At 33.1% G+C, this 15,022-nt stretch overlaps 2 protein-coding genes and 1 pseudogene across 3 annotated transcripts in view; 2 read left to right on the top strand and 1 right to left on the bottom strand.

Annotated features, from left to right (window-relative positions):
• Positions 1 to 4,923, bottom strand: part of CCDC18 (coiled-coil domain containing 18) — a 97,575-nt gene extending 92,652 nt beyond the window's left edge. The window contains exon 1 of the mRNA XM_016134240.2: positions 455 to 4,923. The gene's annotated coding sequence lies outside the window, so the exon portion shown is untranslated. The remainder of the gene's footprint in view (positions 1 to 454) is intronic.
• On the top strand, positions 6 to 14,368 carry TMED5 (transmembrane p24 trafficking protein 5). Of its 2 annotated transcripts, XM_016134255.2 has the most exons (5): positions 6 to 389; positions 4,921 to 5,018; positions 8,877 to 9,064; positions 10,929 to 10,976; positions 11,557 to 11,763. In XM_016134255.2, exons 1-5 carry the CDS (start codon positions 201 to 203, stop codon positions 11,616 to 11,618), a joined length of 585 nt encoding a protein of 194 aa, XP_015989741.1. In that variant the 5' UTR covers positions 6 to 200; the 3' UTR covers positions 11,619 to 11,763. The 2 variants fall into 2 exon arrangements, with proteins under 2 accessions (XP_015989741.1, XP_015989740.1); XM_016134254.2 differs by lacking the exon at positions 10,929 to 10,976 and having other exon boundaries at positions 8,877 to 9,060; positions 11,557 to 14,368.
• On the top strand, positions 5,183 to 5,302 carry LOC118605220 (annotated as a pseudogene).
• Positions 14,369 to 15,022: the final 654 nt, after the last annotated feature.

The following is a 15,022-nucleotide window of genomic DNA, read 5'->3' as shown; positions in this document are numbered from 1 at the left end:
CCCGCCCTCAGTTCCTACCCTTCCGAGGTCCGGGTTTCCCCCTTTGAAAGAGCGTTTACCGCCGCGGCCACCACCTGGTTTTTCTTCAGGCTCCAGGTTTCACTGCCAACTACGAGGAGTCCAGGGAGGAAAAAAGGAGCCTAGGTGCCAGTAACCCACACATCCCACGCCTTTTCCTGCCCGAGATCGCCCTGGCAGGGATGGGCGACAAGATCTGGCTGCCCTTCCCGGTGCTGCTTCTGGCCGCTCTGCCCCCAATGCTGCTGCTGGAGGTGGCCGGCTTCTCGCACTCCTTAGATAGCGACTTCACGTTTACCCTTCCGGCGGGTCAGAAGGAGTGTTTCTACCAGCCCATGCCTCTGAAGGCCTCGCTGGAGATCGAGTACCAAGTAAGTGCGGAGGGCGAGCCAGCCCCCTTCCTTTAGCCCAGCTGCACAGTGTTGTCGCCTCTCACCCGCTTAGAAACTTCTTGTGGCCGGCAGGGATGATGAGAGGCGAGGGCCACCCGAGAAGCTGGCTAGCTTCGCGCAGGCGTGCGAGGCTGGGCTCTCGATGGGGCCGGGGACCCAGAAGTTAGGCGGAACTTGGAACTGACTATTCCTCCCTCCTTTCCTCCCGTCGGAAAGAGGCCAGCTTTAGTGATGGTGGTGTTTCTGTTTCATAATTCGCGCATCCCTTTCTTTGCTAGCCAGTCAGTACACGCTCCAGTACTGCGAATTTCATATTACAGGACTGAGACACATTCTCCTTCATACCGGACGGGATGATGTCATTTTTTTATTTACCCCACCACCTTCACCCAACCTCAATATTATAAATCTTCACTGCTTCAGTTAAGGATTTTCGAATTGTGACTATGAGATTATCACTAAATCCGATTTTGGAATATTGTGAATGGGGCTGTTCATTTATTCAGTGGTACGTTTCCTTATCAGCTGAAGCATTTCTCCCATATCATTTTTTCCTTTTAAGTGTCTGCATAATATTATATGGGGAATTGTCTTATGTAGTCATTCTGGCAGAGAGTAATTTCTTAGAAGAAATCTTGTTAGTTCCAACACAGCTAATTTCGATGCTACTAGGTAGCACTGTAAATAAGATGCGTTGGTGCAGTTCATCTTTTAATTTTCTTTTCAAGTTAATTTATATTCAGATGTTAATTTTTAAAAGTTGATATAGAGAATCTTTTTCAGTAACAGGTACTGTCACATATAGAGCAAAATAGTTATGCAGAATTTTCATTCGAAGTGACTTTGGAATCACATAGTGAGCAAAACTTAGGCCAGAACTCAACGTTTTTAAATTTTCAGTCCTGTTCAAAAGTTAACTTACTGAACAGTTACCATATGCCAGTAATTGGGGATGGGGGAGAATACAAACAAAAGAAAGAGTCCCTGTTTTCAAGGATCTTAATATTTAAGGGGCACTGGCTCATAAACAGGTAATTTCAATAAAATATGGTTAAGTGCGGTTAGAGGAGGGCCAGGTCTCTGGGCTTTCAGAAAAGGATTCTGGTGAAAATAAATTTGAATCTAGAAAGAAGCCTACATGAGAAAAACATGCAAGGAAGGGAGGACATTTCAGAAGGAACAAAATGAATAGATGGTTCTGAAAATGCATAGTGTGAGCGTTTTGGCAGTAGACAGTACTTTATAGACACTACAAGTGCTGAGTTTTTATTAGACTTTAAGACTAGAAAGTCTAGAGTGGAAGTAAAAGAAAAAGCTTAGAGACAGGAGGCTGGATCATGATCTTAGCCTAGTGCCTATGCTAAGTAGCTTTGCCTTTATTCTGTGCAGGGGCCATTGAAGATTTGCATAGCATGGTAACAGTCAAGAATGTTTTTCTGATAGATCACTGGGTACCATGTGGAAGATGGGCATAAGGAAGTCAAAATTTGAGGCAAAGAAATCAGTGAAATAGTCCAAGTAAGAAAACAATTTGTATTATTAAAAAATTCCTCAGTATTTACCCAGCTATTAGGGAGGAAATCTATTTTAACCACTGAACTTTTATGATTAAGAGCTCCAATTATAAAGATAAAATACCTGGATTGAAATCTTCTCATTTACCACTGTGTGAAATTGAACAAGTTACTTAATCTCTGGCTTGTAAAATAGAGATAATAGTAATTACCTCATAGATTTGAAAAAATGATTTAATAAGTAGTCATAGACCATCCCTGACACGTAGTAAATATTTAACAATTAGTTTTTTCACATTTACACTTTTAGTGTTATATAGCTGGCTTGGTTTAGCTTTATACTTTGCATCTTAACTATAAAGGGACTATTAAAGGGACTACTTCTCCAAAGCATTCTCCCCAGTTTGTTTTGATTGAGGCAAGAAGTAAAATTATTTATGTCTATAATCTTAGGTAATCTTGGAGGGGTTTGTAGGATAGAGATCATCTTCAATCCTTTGTTTGCATTTTCCTACTCCGTGAATAATTTTCTGATAAGCAGAAGCTACTGGTTTTTGTCTTAGTTTGTAAAATTTCAGGGAACTAATAATATTCCAGATACTGCCCTTGGGTTACTGTAACATACTGAACAACTTTTAACCATTTTTTACTTTTCAGGTTTAGGAGGACACTTTTAGGATAATTGACCAGCCCATTATATTAAGTTCTTGAAAATTTTAAATGTTAGTACATGTGTATTATGAATAGATCATTCAGTTAAGAATTTAAATCTTTATTGATTGCTTAATTTGTATCAGTACTATGCTAAGTCCTATGGATACAATAATGAGTAAAAGTGTAGTCCATACTTTCATACAGTCTTGTTTGTGGACAGATGCTAAATTATTACACAAATAAATGTGGAATTATAACTCAAAGTGCTATGAAGGTAAATGCATAAAGCTCTGAGAATTATTTAATAAGACTGGATTTCATGTGGGAATTGAAAGAGGACATCCCAGAGGAAGTAGAGTTCAGAAAAAGAATCAGGCTTACTAAGCGTAAGGGGTGAGTGGAACAAGGGGATAGGTAAAAAGACCAGCATGTGCCAGACATTGAGGAAGACAGATTACTTTTGAGGAACTGAAACCCTATTACGACAGCATATAGACAGGGGCAAGTGGCACTTGCCGATCATGTTCCATTGAAGTCACTGGGAAATTTAGTTTTGTATTATGGTATTTTTTTTTAATAATTGATATTTTAAATATTTTTTTATAGTTTTAAGTTAGCTTCTGTATTCTTAAATACCATTTTTAACAATTTCATTAAGCCTGATAGCCACTACCAATCTTAATTTTAACGGCGTCTTTGCTTAGGTTTGTTATAGCTCATTTTGATTTGATGGATATCTTTTTGTTTTTTTGAAGGATAAATTGCATAATTCTTTTAGAATGTTTTGAGTCCTTGGATATCTGAAAATGGCTTTACTTTTTGCTTGCACTTCAGTAAATACTATTATTTTACTTGGGAACATTGAAGACATGGCTCCATTGTTTTTTGCAGTTTATATGTAAGAATTACAATCCCAATTCTTGTTATTTTGCAGTTCTCTACTACTTGTCATTAAAAATTTCTAGGTTGTTATTTTTAAATTCTTTGGAAAATTCAAGATTTTTGGATCTTTTTCATTCATCCTGCTTCAAATCTATTAGACTTTCAGTTTAATGAGTCTTATCTTTTGAATTTTTATTATTTGATGATTTTCTGCCTTCATTTCTCTTCTTTTGAAATACTAATTAGATGGATAATTTGAAATCTTTGTTTCATGAAGGCTTTTAACTATTTTCCTGCTTTTCATCTATACTTTTTCACCTTAGTTTTGAGAATTCCTTTGCTCCTAGTTCTGATAGTCTCTATCCATGTTCATTCTATCGTTACATTTGTTTGCAATGTACATTTGAGAATTTTAAGATTGATAGATATTGATAACTAGATATAGCCTTTACTCAATGGAATACCTTCCAGAAATTCCTTCCTCTTCAAGTCTATTAACAGTCTTCCTAGATTTCCAGTGTTATTATTTGTATTATTGTTTTCTTCATTTCATTGAGATTTAAAGAAGAAAAAGAATTATGTATATTTAGTTAGCCATTTGAAACTATTTCTTATGATCAGTAAGTACAAGATTAGGTAATTTTTATGTCATGCCATTAAAGCTACCAAGAAAAATAAAAATGGAGTGTTATATAAAAGAGTAACCACTGGAGGGAGATTGCTGAGTTCATATTTTGCTCGTGCCACTTATTTGCTGTATTACCTTGGGAAAATTACTTCTCTGTGCCTCAGTTGTTTTTGCTTTTTAAAAATAAGAATAATAGGGCCTACCTTTTAGAGTTATAGTGAGGAATAAATTAATCCACATAAAGCACTTAAAAGACAATATGTGGCATAAACGGTAATTGTTAGCTGCTATCATCATCAGGAGCAGCAGCAGCACATTTCGGGATTATAAAGGAATAGGTTATGTTTATTGACCAGTAAGTAAACAGCTTACTTTGAATATACACTTCATATGGGGAATAGTAGATGAATGTGTTTAATAAGTCATTTGGAATCAGATCGTGAAAGTCTTGTTCTAAGAGAATTATTCTTTCTTTATTGAAAACAAACTCAGAAAAGCTACAAAGCATACCCTAAATTGCTAAAGTAAAAGTTCACCACTTGAACGCCCTTCTGTGTTTCTTTTTACTCTACAGGGCTTCTCAATGAAGGCACTGTTTTAGGAAGATTATTTCAGTAATACCCATAAGGCCTAAATTTAGGTGATAGCCAACAGCAATTGGTAAGAAATGAATGGAATTGAACTTAGATGATTTTTCTGCTTTCTAGCTCTAACATGAGTCCATTGACTTTCTTACCCTTCTAGGTTTGTAAAGATCTTTTCACTGAATCATCTACTTTATATATTTTCAGAATTTGAAATATGTGTTCTTTTTTTCTATACTTTTCTACAGGTTTTAGATGGAGCAGGATTAGATATTGATTTCTATCTTGCTTCTCCAGAAGGAAGAACCTTAGTTTTTGAACAAAGAAAATCAGATGGAGTTCACACGTAAGTAATCTCTCAGTTGACTCCTTGGGTTGGATAATACCAGTGAGCTATCTGCAGGGCATGGGAATTTAGCACAGTTGATACCAAATATCAATATTAAATGATTCCCTATGAACATTTTAAACAGTCCTTGATAGTGGTCTATCTTAAATTAAAATATTTTCGTCTGTGGCCATGCCACCCTGAACAAGCCCAATCTCGCCTGATCTTGGAAGCTAAAGCAGGGTCGGGCCTGGTTAGTACTTGGATGAGAGACCACCTAAGAAGACCAAGTGCCGTAGGTGTGAAAAAAAGGTAGAATAAGGGATTATAAACTGACAGGGTCTTTGCAGTCTGTGAGGACAACCAAGGGTTGCCTCGCCTAAAATAAATAAATAATTTCTATTAAACTTTTTCTTTTTGTTTATGCATTTGGTATTGATCCTGACTAAATTTTTACCTTGCTTTAGTTAAATAAATGAGTATTCCCTAGGTATTACGTTCAATCTCTTATGGCATTTCAAACCTCCCTTTCTGGCTAGCACAGGCTTTCCATTTTGTCTATAATTTACTGTTCCTGGTATATATCCTAAAGTTTCTTGAGCTGTATCATCTTTGCCCATTCTTTTCTTTCTTAAAACAGTACAGTAATCTGTGTGTGTGTGTAAAAAAATGTTTTTTACTCAGATCTCACTCTTTTTAGACAGTTATACGAACTGAAAGTAAAAGATCTGACCATAGAAAACCATATGGAAAGAAAATACTTATCACACTTTAAAAGTTTGTCAAAAGGCCATGTATTCTCTTCTTAATCTCACTTCCCTTTTTTCATCTCTCAATGGTGTTTGTGTGTTCCATTCTCTTATTTTACTCTAGCACATTCTTTATTCAGTGTTGTTAATTGTATTAAAACTACATTGTGAGTTTATAGAAAGGAGTGAATACAGTGTCTAATATTTGCCATAAACTAGGATTTGCATTTTATATGCTTTTATATTTATTATTCCAACTCACTAAGAGATAGATTCTTTGATTCCCTAATTCCCATTTTACAGACAAGGAATCTTTACAGACAAGGAGGCTCAGAGAAGTTAAATAAGTCTGCAGGGATATACATTAATTAAGAGGAGGAGGCAGGATGGACCAAAATTCTTACTTTCTACCATACGATGCTTAGAACATCCCTGTCACATAGCACTATGTAAGTACTAGTGATTATTTTAATTATTGGTCTTTGTTAACCAAAGTACCTGGCATGTAATTAATAGCAAATATTGAATACATGTATGAATGAATGGGGGCGAAAAATGTCTCCACCATAATTTTTAAGATATTCATTTCAAAGTGCTTTTTAAAATGATATTTCACCTATGCAGAGGTCAGAAGAAAATATTTGCAATTAACTATTAATAAAATAAATACATTTTTAAAATCAATTTAAATTGATACACGTGGGATTAACTATGCTTTCTCTTTGATATGTTCATGAAAAAGAACTAAAAATGTAGTTCAGTTTAATTTCAGAATACAGAAATGTATATAGAATTTGTCAATTTTTATTTCTCTCCAATTTTCTGCTTTCCTTTAGAGATAAATTAACTGTTACGGGGGGAAAGGTATCTTATTGTTTAGTGCATAGAATTACCTCCCATCAAAACGTTTGAAAACAAGAATGAGTTTATAAGACCTCACATTTATTTATTGAATTATTTTGATGTGCCAGGACACTGTTCTAAGCACTTTACATCTATTAAAATATTTTATTCACCATAATCCTATGGAGTACATGATCTTATTATCATTTACCAATGAAGAAATTGAGGCATAGGGCTGTTAAGTACATGAAAGTTACATAGCCAGTGAACAGCAAAGCCAGGATTTAGTACCTAGCAGTCTACCCCATTCTTAATCACTATACCACATTTACAAATCTATTTTCTAAAAATTAGATTTTAACAAAAATTTCCTCCAAACAAAGCTTTTTAAGGCTTAAGTAATCCCTATTTGTCTATAACTACCTGTAATGAGGAGTCATACACAAGTGCATTTTTTTAGATAACTGAATTAATATTACCCTAACTCACACCAGACATTTTGCTAACCTTTTATTGAATTTAAAAGGAAAATTTACTCTATTTTGGATATTTTCTTTCATTTGTAATAATAAAATTCTTCTAAAAGCAGTCAACACATTTAGAAATTAATATACGAATGACTATAAAGTAGTAAACATCTTTTTTTACACATGCTGAAGGTTAGATATCTGAGTCAGTGCTTCTCAAACATTTTTCATTTTTACCCTGGTCTCCATGCAGCCTTTTAAGACACTTTTCTCCTCATCATCTCCCATGAAATTTTAATACCAGATTTAATTCCAGTTTTACTATAAACTGTGTATATTATATATGCATTGTTGTACTGTGTGTGTATGTGTGTGTATACACACACATATACTTTATATATAAAAAGAGATACAAAGCTTACCCTTTTTATCCAATGCAGGGTTAAGAATGGCTAAAGTTGAGTTGAATAAAATTAAGACTAAACTAAACAAAATTAAAGGCTAAAGAGCTATTATCATTAAATTTTACTTTACATAATAGCCATTTTGTTTTGTTTTGTTTCTTTTAAAATTGTCCCCTACTATTCACCATTGTTTGCTTCAGGCTCCTTCCAAAGGACAGAGATTTATCATGACTGAGATTGCAAAGCATGCAGTATTGTAGAAAGATTAACTTGAAAATCAGGAAACCAAGCTTTGTCTATGCCTATAACAGGCTATGTGATCATGGCAAAGTATCTTAATCTATGTGAACCTTACTTTACTTACCTTGAAAAGGTCAATTATGCCTATTTCAAAATATGGTGTAAATTTTGAAGGGGTATACAAGTATTGGCTATTTTTATTTTTTGTTTATATGTTAAAATCCAATTACATTTCTAAGTAGTTATCTGTGTAAACAAAAATAATTTGGAAATAGGGGGAAAAAAGACAGATTGGCTTAAAAGATGAGCATCGCATGTTGTATTCAAAATGCTACAGAAAATAATACAAGGCACCTCAAAATTTTAGCAATCCAGCATACTGGAGATAAGAAAATTTTAAAATCATTTAGACTAACCTTCCATGAATAGTCCCAGGAAAAGTAAAACACAGTTTGAACTGTGTAGCTAGCAGTAATAAATGTTATTAACCTGTGTAATATTTTGCTTGTTCACAGTTCTCTCTGCAAAAAAATGATTAGAAAACTACTTTGCTAAATTAACTCTGCCCAGGCCAGTTATCTTGAATGTGAGATGTGAAACCAAGATCATAAGTTTAGATGTGAGTGGCATTTATCAATAAAGGCAGTGCCACTGAGAATAAAGCTCTGGTTCTTGGCCACTGACCTCATCCCTAATCTTTGTGAACCATATTACAAAGATGTATTAAATTGGTACAGGCCTGGAAGGAAGCATTTAGGAAAAATCCATCACTGCTTTAGAAAACAAAACTCACTTTACAGATTAATCTCAATTTTTGAAGGGGGAGGATCAAAAGTCATATTTGCATATGAACTCATGATAAATTACTTTTAATAACATAAATTTTGAAGTTCATTGTGAAGTATCATGTATCTAGGTTTTTAATTCTATCCTTTTCCAAAAATTAGGTCAAGATCATTTACAATAATTTACTGAGTAAATATCAAGTACTTGAATATATTTCTAAGTTGCCTCTTCCCCAAGAAATTAGATTATCTTTAAATACTAAGGAAATCTATCAGTAACCTGTCCAATTATTATAAACCATGTTATTTCATATATCTGTAATGGTTTTCCCTTTGATCCCAAATAGAAGTACAGATAAATGATGACATGTACTTTTTTTTAATACAGGGTAGAAACTGAATTTGGTGACTACATGTTCTGCTTTGATAATACATTCAGCACCATTTCTGAGAAGGTGATTTTCTTTGAATTAATTCTGGATAATATGGGAGAACAGGAACAAGAACAAGAGGACTGGAAGAAATATATTACTGGCACAGATATGTTGGATATGAAACTAGAAGACATCCTGGTCAGTATTGGCTTTTAATAAAATAATAAAAATTACTAACATCCAGAGGCCTTACTACTCTGTGATAGGCACGGAGTTCAGTATTTTATCTGCATTATCTCATGTAAATTTTACTTAACTCTATGAGGATTATTTATCTTCCCAATGAGGAAATTGTAGTTTAGGGAGATTAGGTAATGTTTCTGTCAAACAACCAGAGAGAACTAGAATTTGAACACAGGCTCTTAAATGACATAACTCCTTTAGAATGTTCACTAATAGAAGACTGTACTCTGTAGCATACTTGCACATAGAATAAAATTGAGTAATTTGTAAACACTTAAAATGTACGGGCATTTTTCTCACAACATAGTTTTTAAAACATGAAATTTGGTATTTGATTAATTTGAGAACATTATTTACATTACTTACACAAGACCTAGCATTCATCAGAAACTAACACTAAAGTCTGAAGTGAAAACTTAGAATATGGCTTCTTTGCTTGCATTGCTTAACACTTTATCATAAACATGCACAATGAAATATGCACGTATAAGAACCTATTTGCTAATAATAGCACTACCAGTGCTGGGGGGGGGGGAGGTTATATATAACCCTTCAACCACAGCTAGATGTAATTAATAGAAGTTACTTTTATTCACAAATAGCTGCAGGAGAAATAACATGGTTATTGCAAGTTTGAAAGTGTATAACCTCCAATACCCGAACTTTTTTGTGTGTTTTGACCATTCGAGGTTTCTTAGTAAAGGAACTATCAAATTATAGCAGAAGAGACATATTATAGATCAGTTAGATTAAGAAGTTAGAGTACTAAATGATCATATATCATATGCATATTTCCTTGGTGACTGAGCTCCCCCAGCCTTGCTTTCCTAATACTGCAAAATGGAGTAATACCTCTAGAGTTGTAACAATGAAATGTGATATAGCATGTGTCTAAGAGCTCTAAACAGTGTCTGGCACACAATAAATGTTAGTTTTCTTACCTTTCCACTGGTGTTACTGTGAATACAAACTGAAAGATTAAGTTTGATTAGCATGAATTTCTACCATGACAGTTTTTGATCTGACCATGATTTCATATGTGCATTCAACTTAGTTGAATTTTTGAACAGAAAGATGACTTATTACTACTCTAGCTCTATCCTCCCTCCTTTTCCCCTTTCATGCCATTTAATTAAGGAAACCAGCCCAAAATTAAAATGTAAATGATGTATCTATAGTTCCACTACTGGTTTTCTCATCCATTTTTTAAAATCTCAATCATATATTCTTCCATTTTAAATTTATTTTGCCACAAGAACAAAATACAAGTAGTTATTAAATCTTATTAGTACTTCACTGCATTCTCAAGATATTGACTTTATTCACACAAATGACCAGAAGGTTCAGATTTAAATACGGCTTAAAATACTTATAAATCTAAGAAAACTAAAATGTCTTTCAGGAACTTTTTTTTTCCCATTTACTTCCCCAAAATTTGTATCACAGTAACAAATTTGAAATTTGACTATCACATCATTATATCTAAAAGATATAATAATAATAATTTGAAATTTGACTATCACATCATTACATCTAAAAGAACTATACATATGCTCTTTTTACTTGAGGATCTGAATCTCATATTTTTCTGGAAAATATTTGCATTGCTTTGAAAATATGCTCATGTGGTATAATTTTAGTTTTGTAGGTTTAGCCCAGCAGTCTGAAATTTTGAGTATGTTTTTTGCTTAAATGTGAATTTTAAGCAAAATGACTCCCAGAAAATGTTTCTTATTTTTGCCATAAACATTTTGACAACATTTTAAGTCTCCACTTAGTTTGACCTTCATGTAGTCTGTAGTTTTTAAGTCATTTCTGATCAGGTCCATACTATAAAAGTTTTTTAGATGTGCAACTTAGATTGCCTCTTGGTAAGTTTGTTTAATGAATGTTATCTTGGCACATGTTTGTATTAAAAGGTTATTCTTTCGGTGTACAGTATGTACATCTAAAGTTGAAATATTTTCTAATTTCACTTACTTTGTCAGATAAAAACATTGGGTGTTTTGCTAAATTCTAAATTGGACCAGACTAACATTCAAAGAAGAAAATATTAACACACAATATTAACACACAATTCATTTAAAGGTAAAAGCTGTTATCAGTTAGGTTTTTTAAAACTTCAGTTATTTTTTTATGGTTTCAAGAGCTAAGAAAGAGATAATGTATGTAAAATTCCTGGCACTATGCCAGTCAAATATATTTTCATATTATTTTCAATTAATGGTAGATTTGCTCCTTTGTTAAATAACTTAACAGTAATTTAAATATATCCAGGACTATTACATAATCTTACAGAAGATCTTTCAGTAATCTAGAGTAGTATCTGTCCCTTAACTAACCTTGTGTTTGGATATAAAACTGAGTATCAGGGTACTGTGAAACACATTCGAAAAGTAACTTAAAATTAGTGAACATTCTTTTATAGTAAAATTATTTTTTCGTCTACAGGAATCCATCAACAGTATCAAGTCGAGACTAAGCAAAAGTGGTCATATCCAAACTCTGCTTAGAGCATTTGAAGCTCGTGATCGAAACATACAAGAAAGCAACTTTGATAGAGTGAATTTCTGGTCTATGGTTAATTTAGTGGTAATGGTGGTGGTGTCAGCCATTCAAGTTTATATGCTGAAGAGTCTATTTGAAGATAAGAGGAAAAGTAGAACTTAAAACTCAAAATTAGACTCCTTAACATTGAAAGAAACAGAAAAATACAATAAACTGTTACAGTCAAGACCATTAATAGTCTTTTCCAAAATGTTTTCAGTCACCACCGTGTGAAACAAGTATAGTTTTAATGTGAAAGATTTCACTGTGCATAATTTTATTGCTGCAGTTGTACTTCAGTGTATAACAAATATTGTGCAGAGTATAGGTGTAATTGAATGCAGCCATATAATAATGGCATTTTCCAAAGTTTAAAAAAAATTGCCAATGTCACAGGTCATTTAAATGAATTTTGAGCCTAAGTGCAACACTGAATAATGTTTTTAAAAGATTCTCTTACCTGGAAGTTTCTTAATGTGGCAATTACAATTGTAGAAGTTTCAATGTATTAAGTTATAAATCATCTGAGACTTACCTAATCATGGATTTAATATCTTTATAAGACAAAGACTCAACTTTCCCGTTTTTACATATGCTTCTTTCCTATAATAGAAGCATAGCTGTGAAAAGCAGATTTGTGAGACTTTTATAACCAAATATATTTCAATTTAAAATATTAGCAAAAAGTATGTTTTATATATTTATCCTACGTTCCCAAAAGCTTATTTTGATACTTCTTAAAAACTTACTAAAATTAGTACAAATTTTCTCTTTAAAGAATAAATAGATAAAGGTTGCTCATTCTCAAGGATACATTCTGTCTAATCCTTAATTAAGGTATAAGATTTTAAAATGAAATGTGAGGGAAATAATTTTATTTTCATGTGATTTGTTAACAGTGTTATGTTAATTTTAACATGCTTATTGACTTGGTTAGTACATTATTACCAGCAGTTGTGAAGAAAATATTGCTAAAAGGATCTGGGCCTAACAAATACCTCCTTTTCTGAGTTCTCAAAATCAGTAAAAAATAATAAAATCAATGAAAAAGAATTTAGTAAGTTTGAGACTATCTGATCAAAATAAAGTTCACTTAAATAAACTCTAAATAAGTATCTGGAATCTCATTGGCTCAACATAATGATCCAATACTAATACATATCATGCAATAATTTCCAGTCAACTGGAAGAAACATTACTTGGCTGTTTTATTTTTTACAACTGTTTTACTGTTTCAAATGATCTTTTATAAGTATTCAGGTACACTTTATGAAACATAAGCCCTACTGTAAGGTTTAGCACTGGGTATACATTATTTATTCCCATTTTTATTATAACTGACTTTTCTGATCATTTTATTGACATTCATATAAGGATTGGAAAACCACAGAATCGTAAGTTTAAAACTCCATGAGTAACTGTAATGTCTGTGCCATTCTAGTTTACTGCAATCTGTGGTCTTATTCAAATACTAGTAGTTTAGCTACATCATAAATTCAGTAGAATTTTAGGTTATACCCATATGTAATATTGAGAAATGAGTTAGAAATAATCAATTTATAAGTTTGAATATAGAACCTCTGTAGGTTAGTACTGCTAGAATTCTTAAGCGATAATTGATATCCAGAATGGTTTCATTTACAATTTACACTCAGAATGGTACAGAGATTTATTTCCCTCCTTATGCCCTTGGGAAAACAGAAACTTAGATTTCCCTGCTCTGAAGCTTTTCCAAAATGAGATAAATGCCATATATGATCAATTACCTTCACTGGCCAAGAAGGTGCTTTGTGTGTCCCGAGGAGCACATGCAAAACTAGGGCCCATAAGATCAGTCTCTGAAGAGCTCTCCCCTTTCTCCTTTCTCTTAACCTCATAATGAAAAGTACACTTCTAGTACTCTAATAAAATAGAGAAATAAACTACTGCATCTTTTCTATAAAACTGTGATTAAAAATTCTACCTCTTATGTATGTCTAGTTACCACACTGTACTGATTCTTTACCTAATAATTTGTTACATCATCTTTTACATATGATTTGTGCTGCCAATGTTAAACCTATGATTCAGTAACTTCTTAGACTATAATAGCCTTATTTGGAAAACAAAGAATTTAGGAATACTGAGGACAATTTTAATCTTTATAGACAAGTGATTATTTAGGAAGCATGTTACCTGTATTAACCAAAAAAAAGTAAAACTTGTAAGCAAAGGACTAAAGTCTTTAATATTTCTAAAGATGTATTATCTGCCTTGTGATTTTTTTTAAGGTCAGTATTCAATTTCGAAATTAAAATTATGCTAAAATTGAGTAAGTTATCACTTAACTGATTGTCTTTGGTTTTTAAGGCCTACAGTTTTGCTGATTTGCATTTGGATCGTTAATGATATGCATATTTTTTCATAGGACTATCAAGAGAGGGTGAATATGTGGTTGAAATAGCATTGAAATTACAAATTCAAATGTAATTTAATCTTTCTTTAGCATTGTTATTATGTCTTAAAATTGACAATGAGTACTTATAATTATGTGCCTCCCCAAATGAAAATTCATTACTTAGAACTTTAAAAGAAATTGATTCACCATGTAATGTTTTTCATCTGAAGTATAATGCAGTTTTGCTCAAACTGCTTTATAGTTGTGAATAGCCATATTAAATGAGCAATGAATACTGTACTGTATATATAAAAAATAAAATTTTTAAAATCTAACTTATCTACCCTTCTTTGTAAATCCTGTCTAATCCTTAAAAGTCTTCATTGATCTTAGCCAAGTGTATTCTCCCTTCCATTTAAAAACATAGTTCTCTGCACTTTTTATCATATATCATTCTAGGTCGCATTGGAGTACTCTTTATATGTGTATTTATTCATCTGTTGCCCAAACATGCATTGTAACAAAGATGATCAGTTCTGAAAGTTTGGAATGGTAAATAAGCACCCAGGGGGCTTGTTCCACTCCTCCATCCGACCTCAGGCATTAATTCATTAGGTGTGTAATATGGCTCCAAATCTTAAATTAACCAACCCAATTTGTGATTCTGGTATCCATCATCGTTGGACCATTCATTAACTGAGTGATCTTGGGAAATCAATTCCACTAAGCCTGTTAATTTGTAGAAATATCATAAATAACATCTTAAAACTTGAGAGTTTTAAGGGTTTCTAATATTTGGGGGAGGTTGGTAAATTATTGGGCATTTCCTTCATACCATCTAGAAAAGCTGGTAGGATTCCTAAGGCACACCTTTCTGCTTCTACAGTCCCATCACTTGAAGGTACTTGGGTGTCTGGAAGGTTTGTGTCATTAGAAACTGGAGTCGCACTACACTTAATGTATGTACATCTAGGGAGAGGGCACAGAATAAAG

The sequence above is a fragment of the Rousettus aegyptiacus genome, unplaced genomic scaffold (assembly GCF_014176215.1).
Source record: "Rousettus aegyptiacus isolate mRouAeg1 unplaced genomic scaffold, mRouAeg1.p scaffold_m13_p_1, whole genome shotgun sequence".
Lineage (NCBI taxonomy): Eukaryota > Metazoa > Chordata > Mammalia > Chiroptera > Pteropodidae > Rousettus > Rousettus aegyptiacus.
Note: the sequence above shows the minus strand (reverse complement) of the source record. Positions and strands in the feature narration are given on the sequence as shown.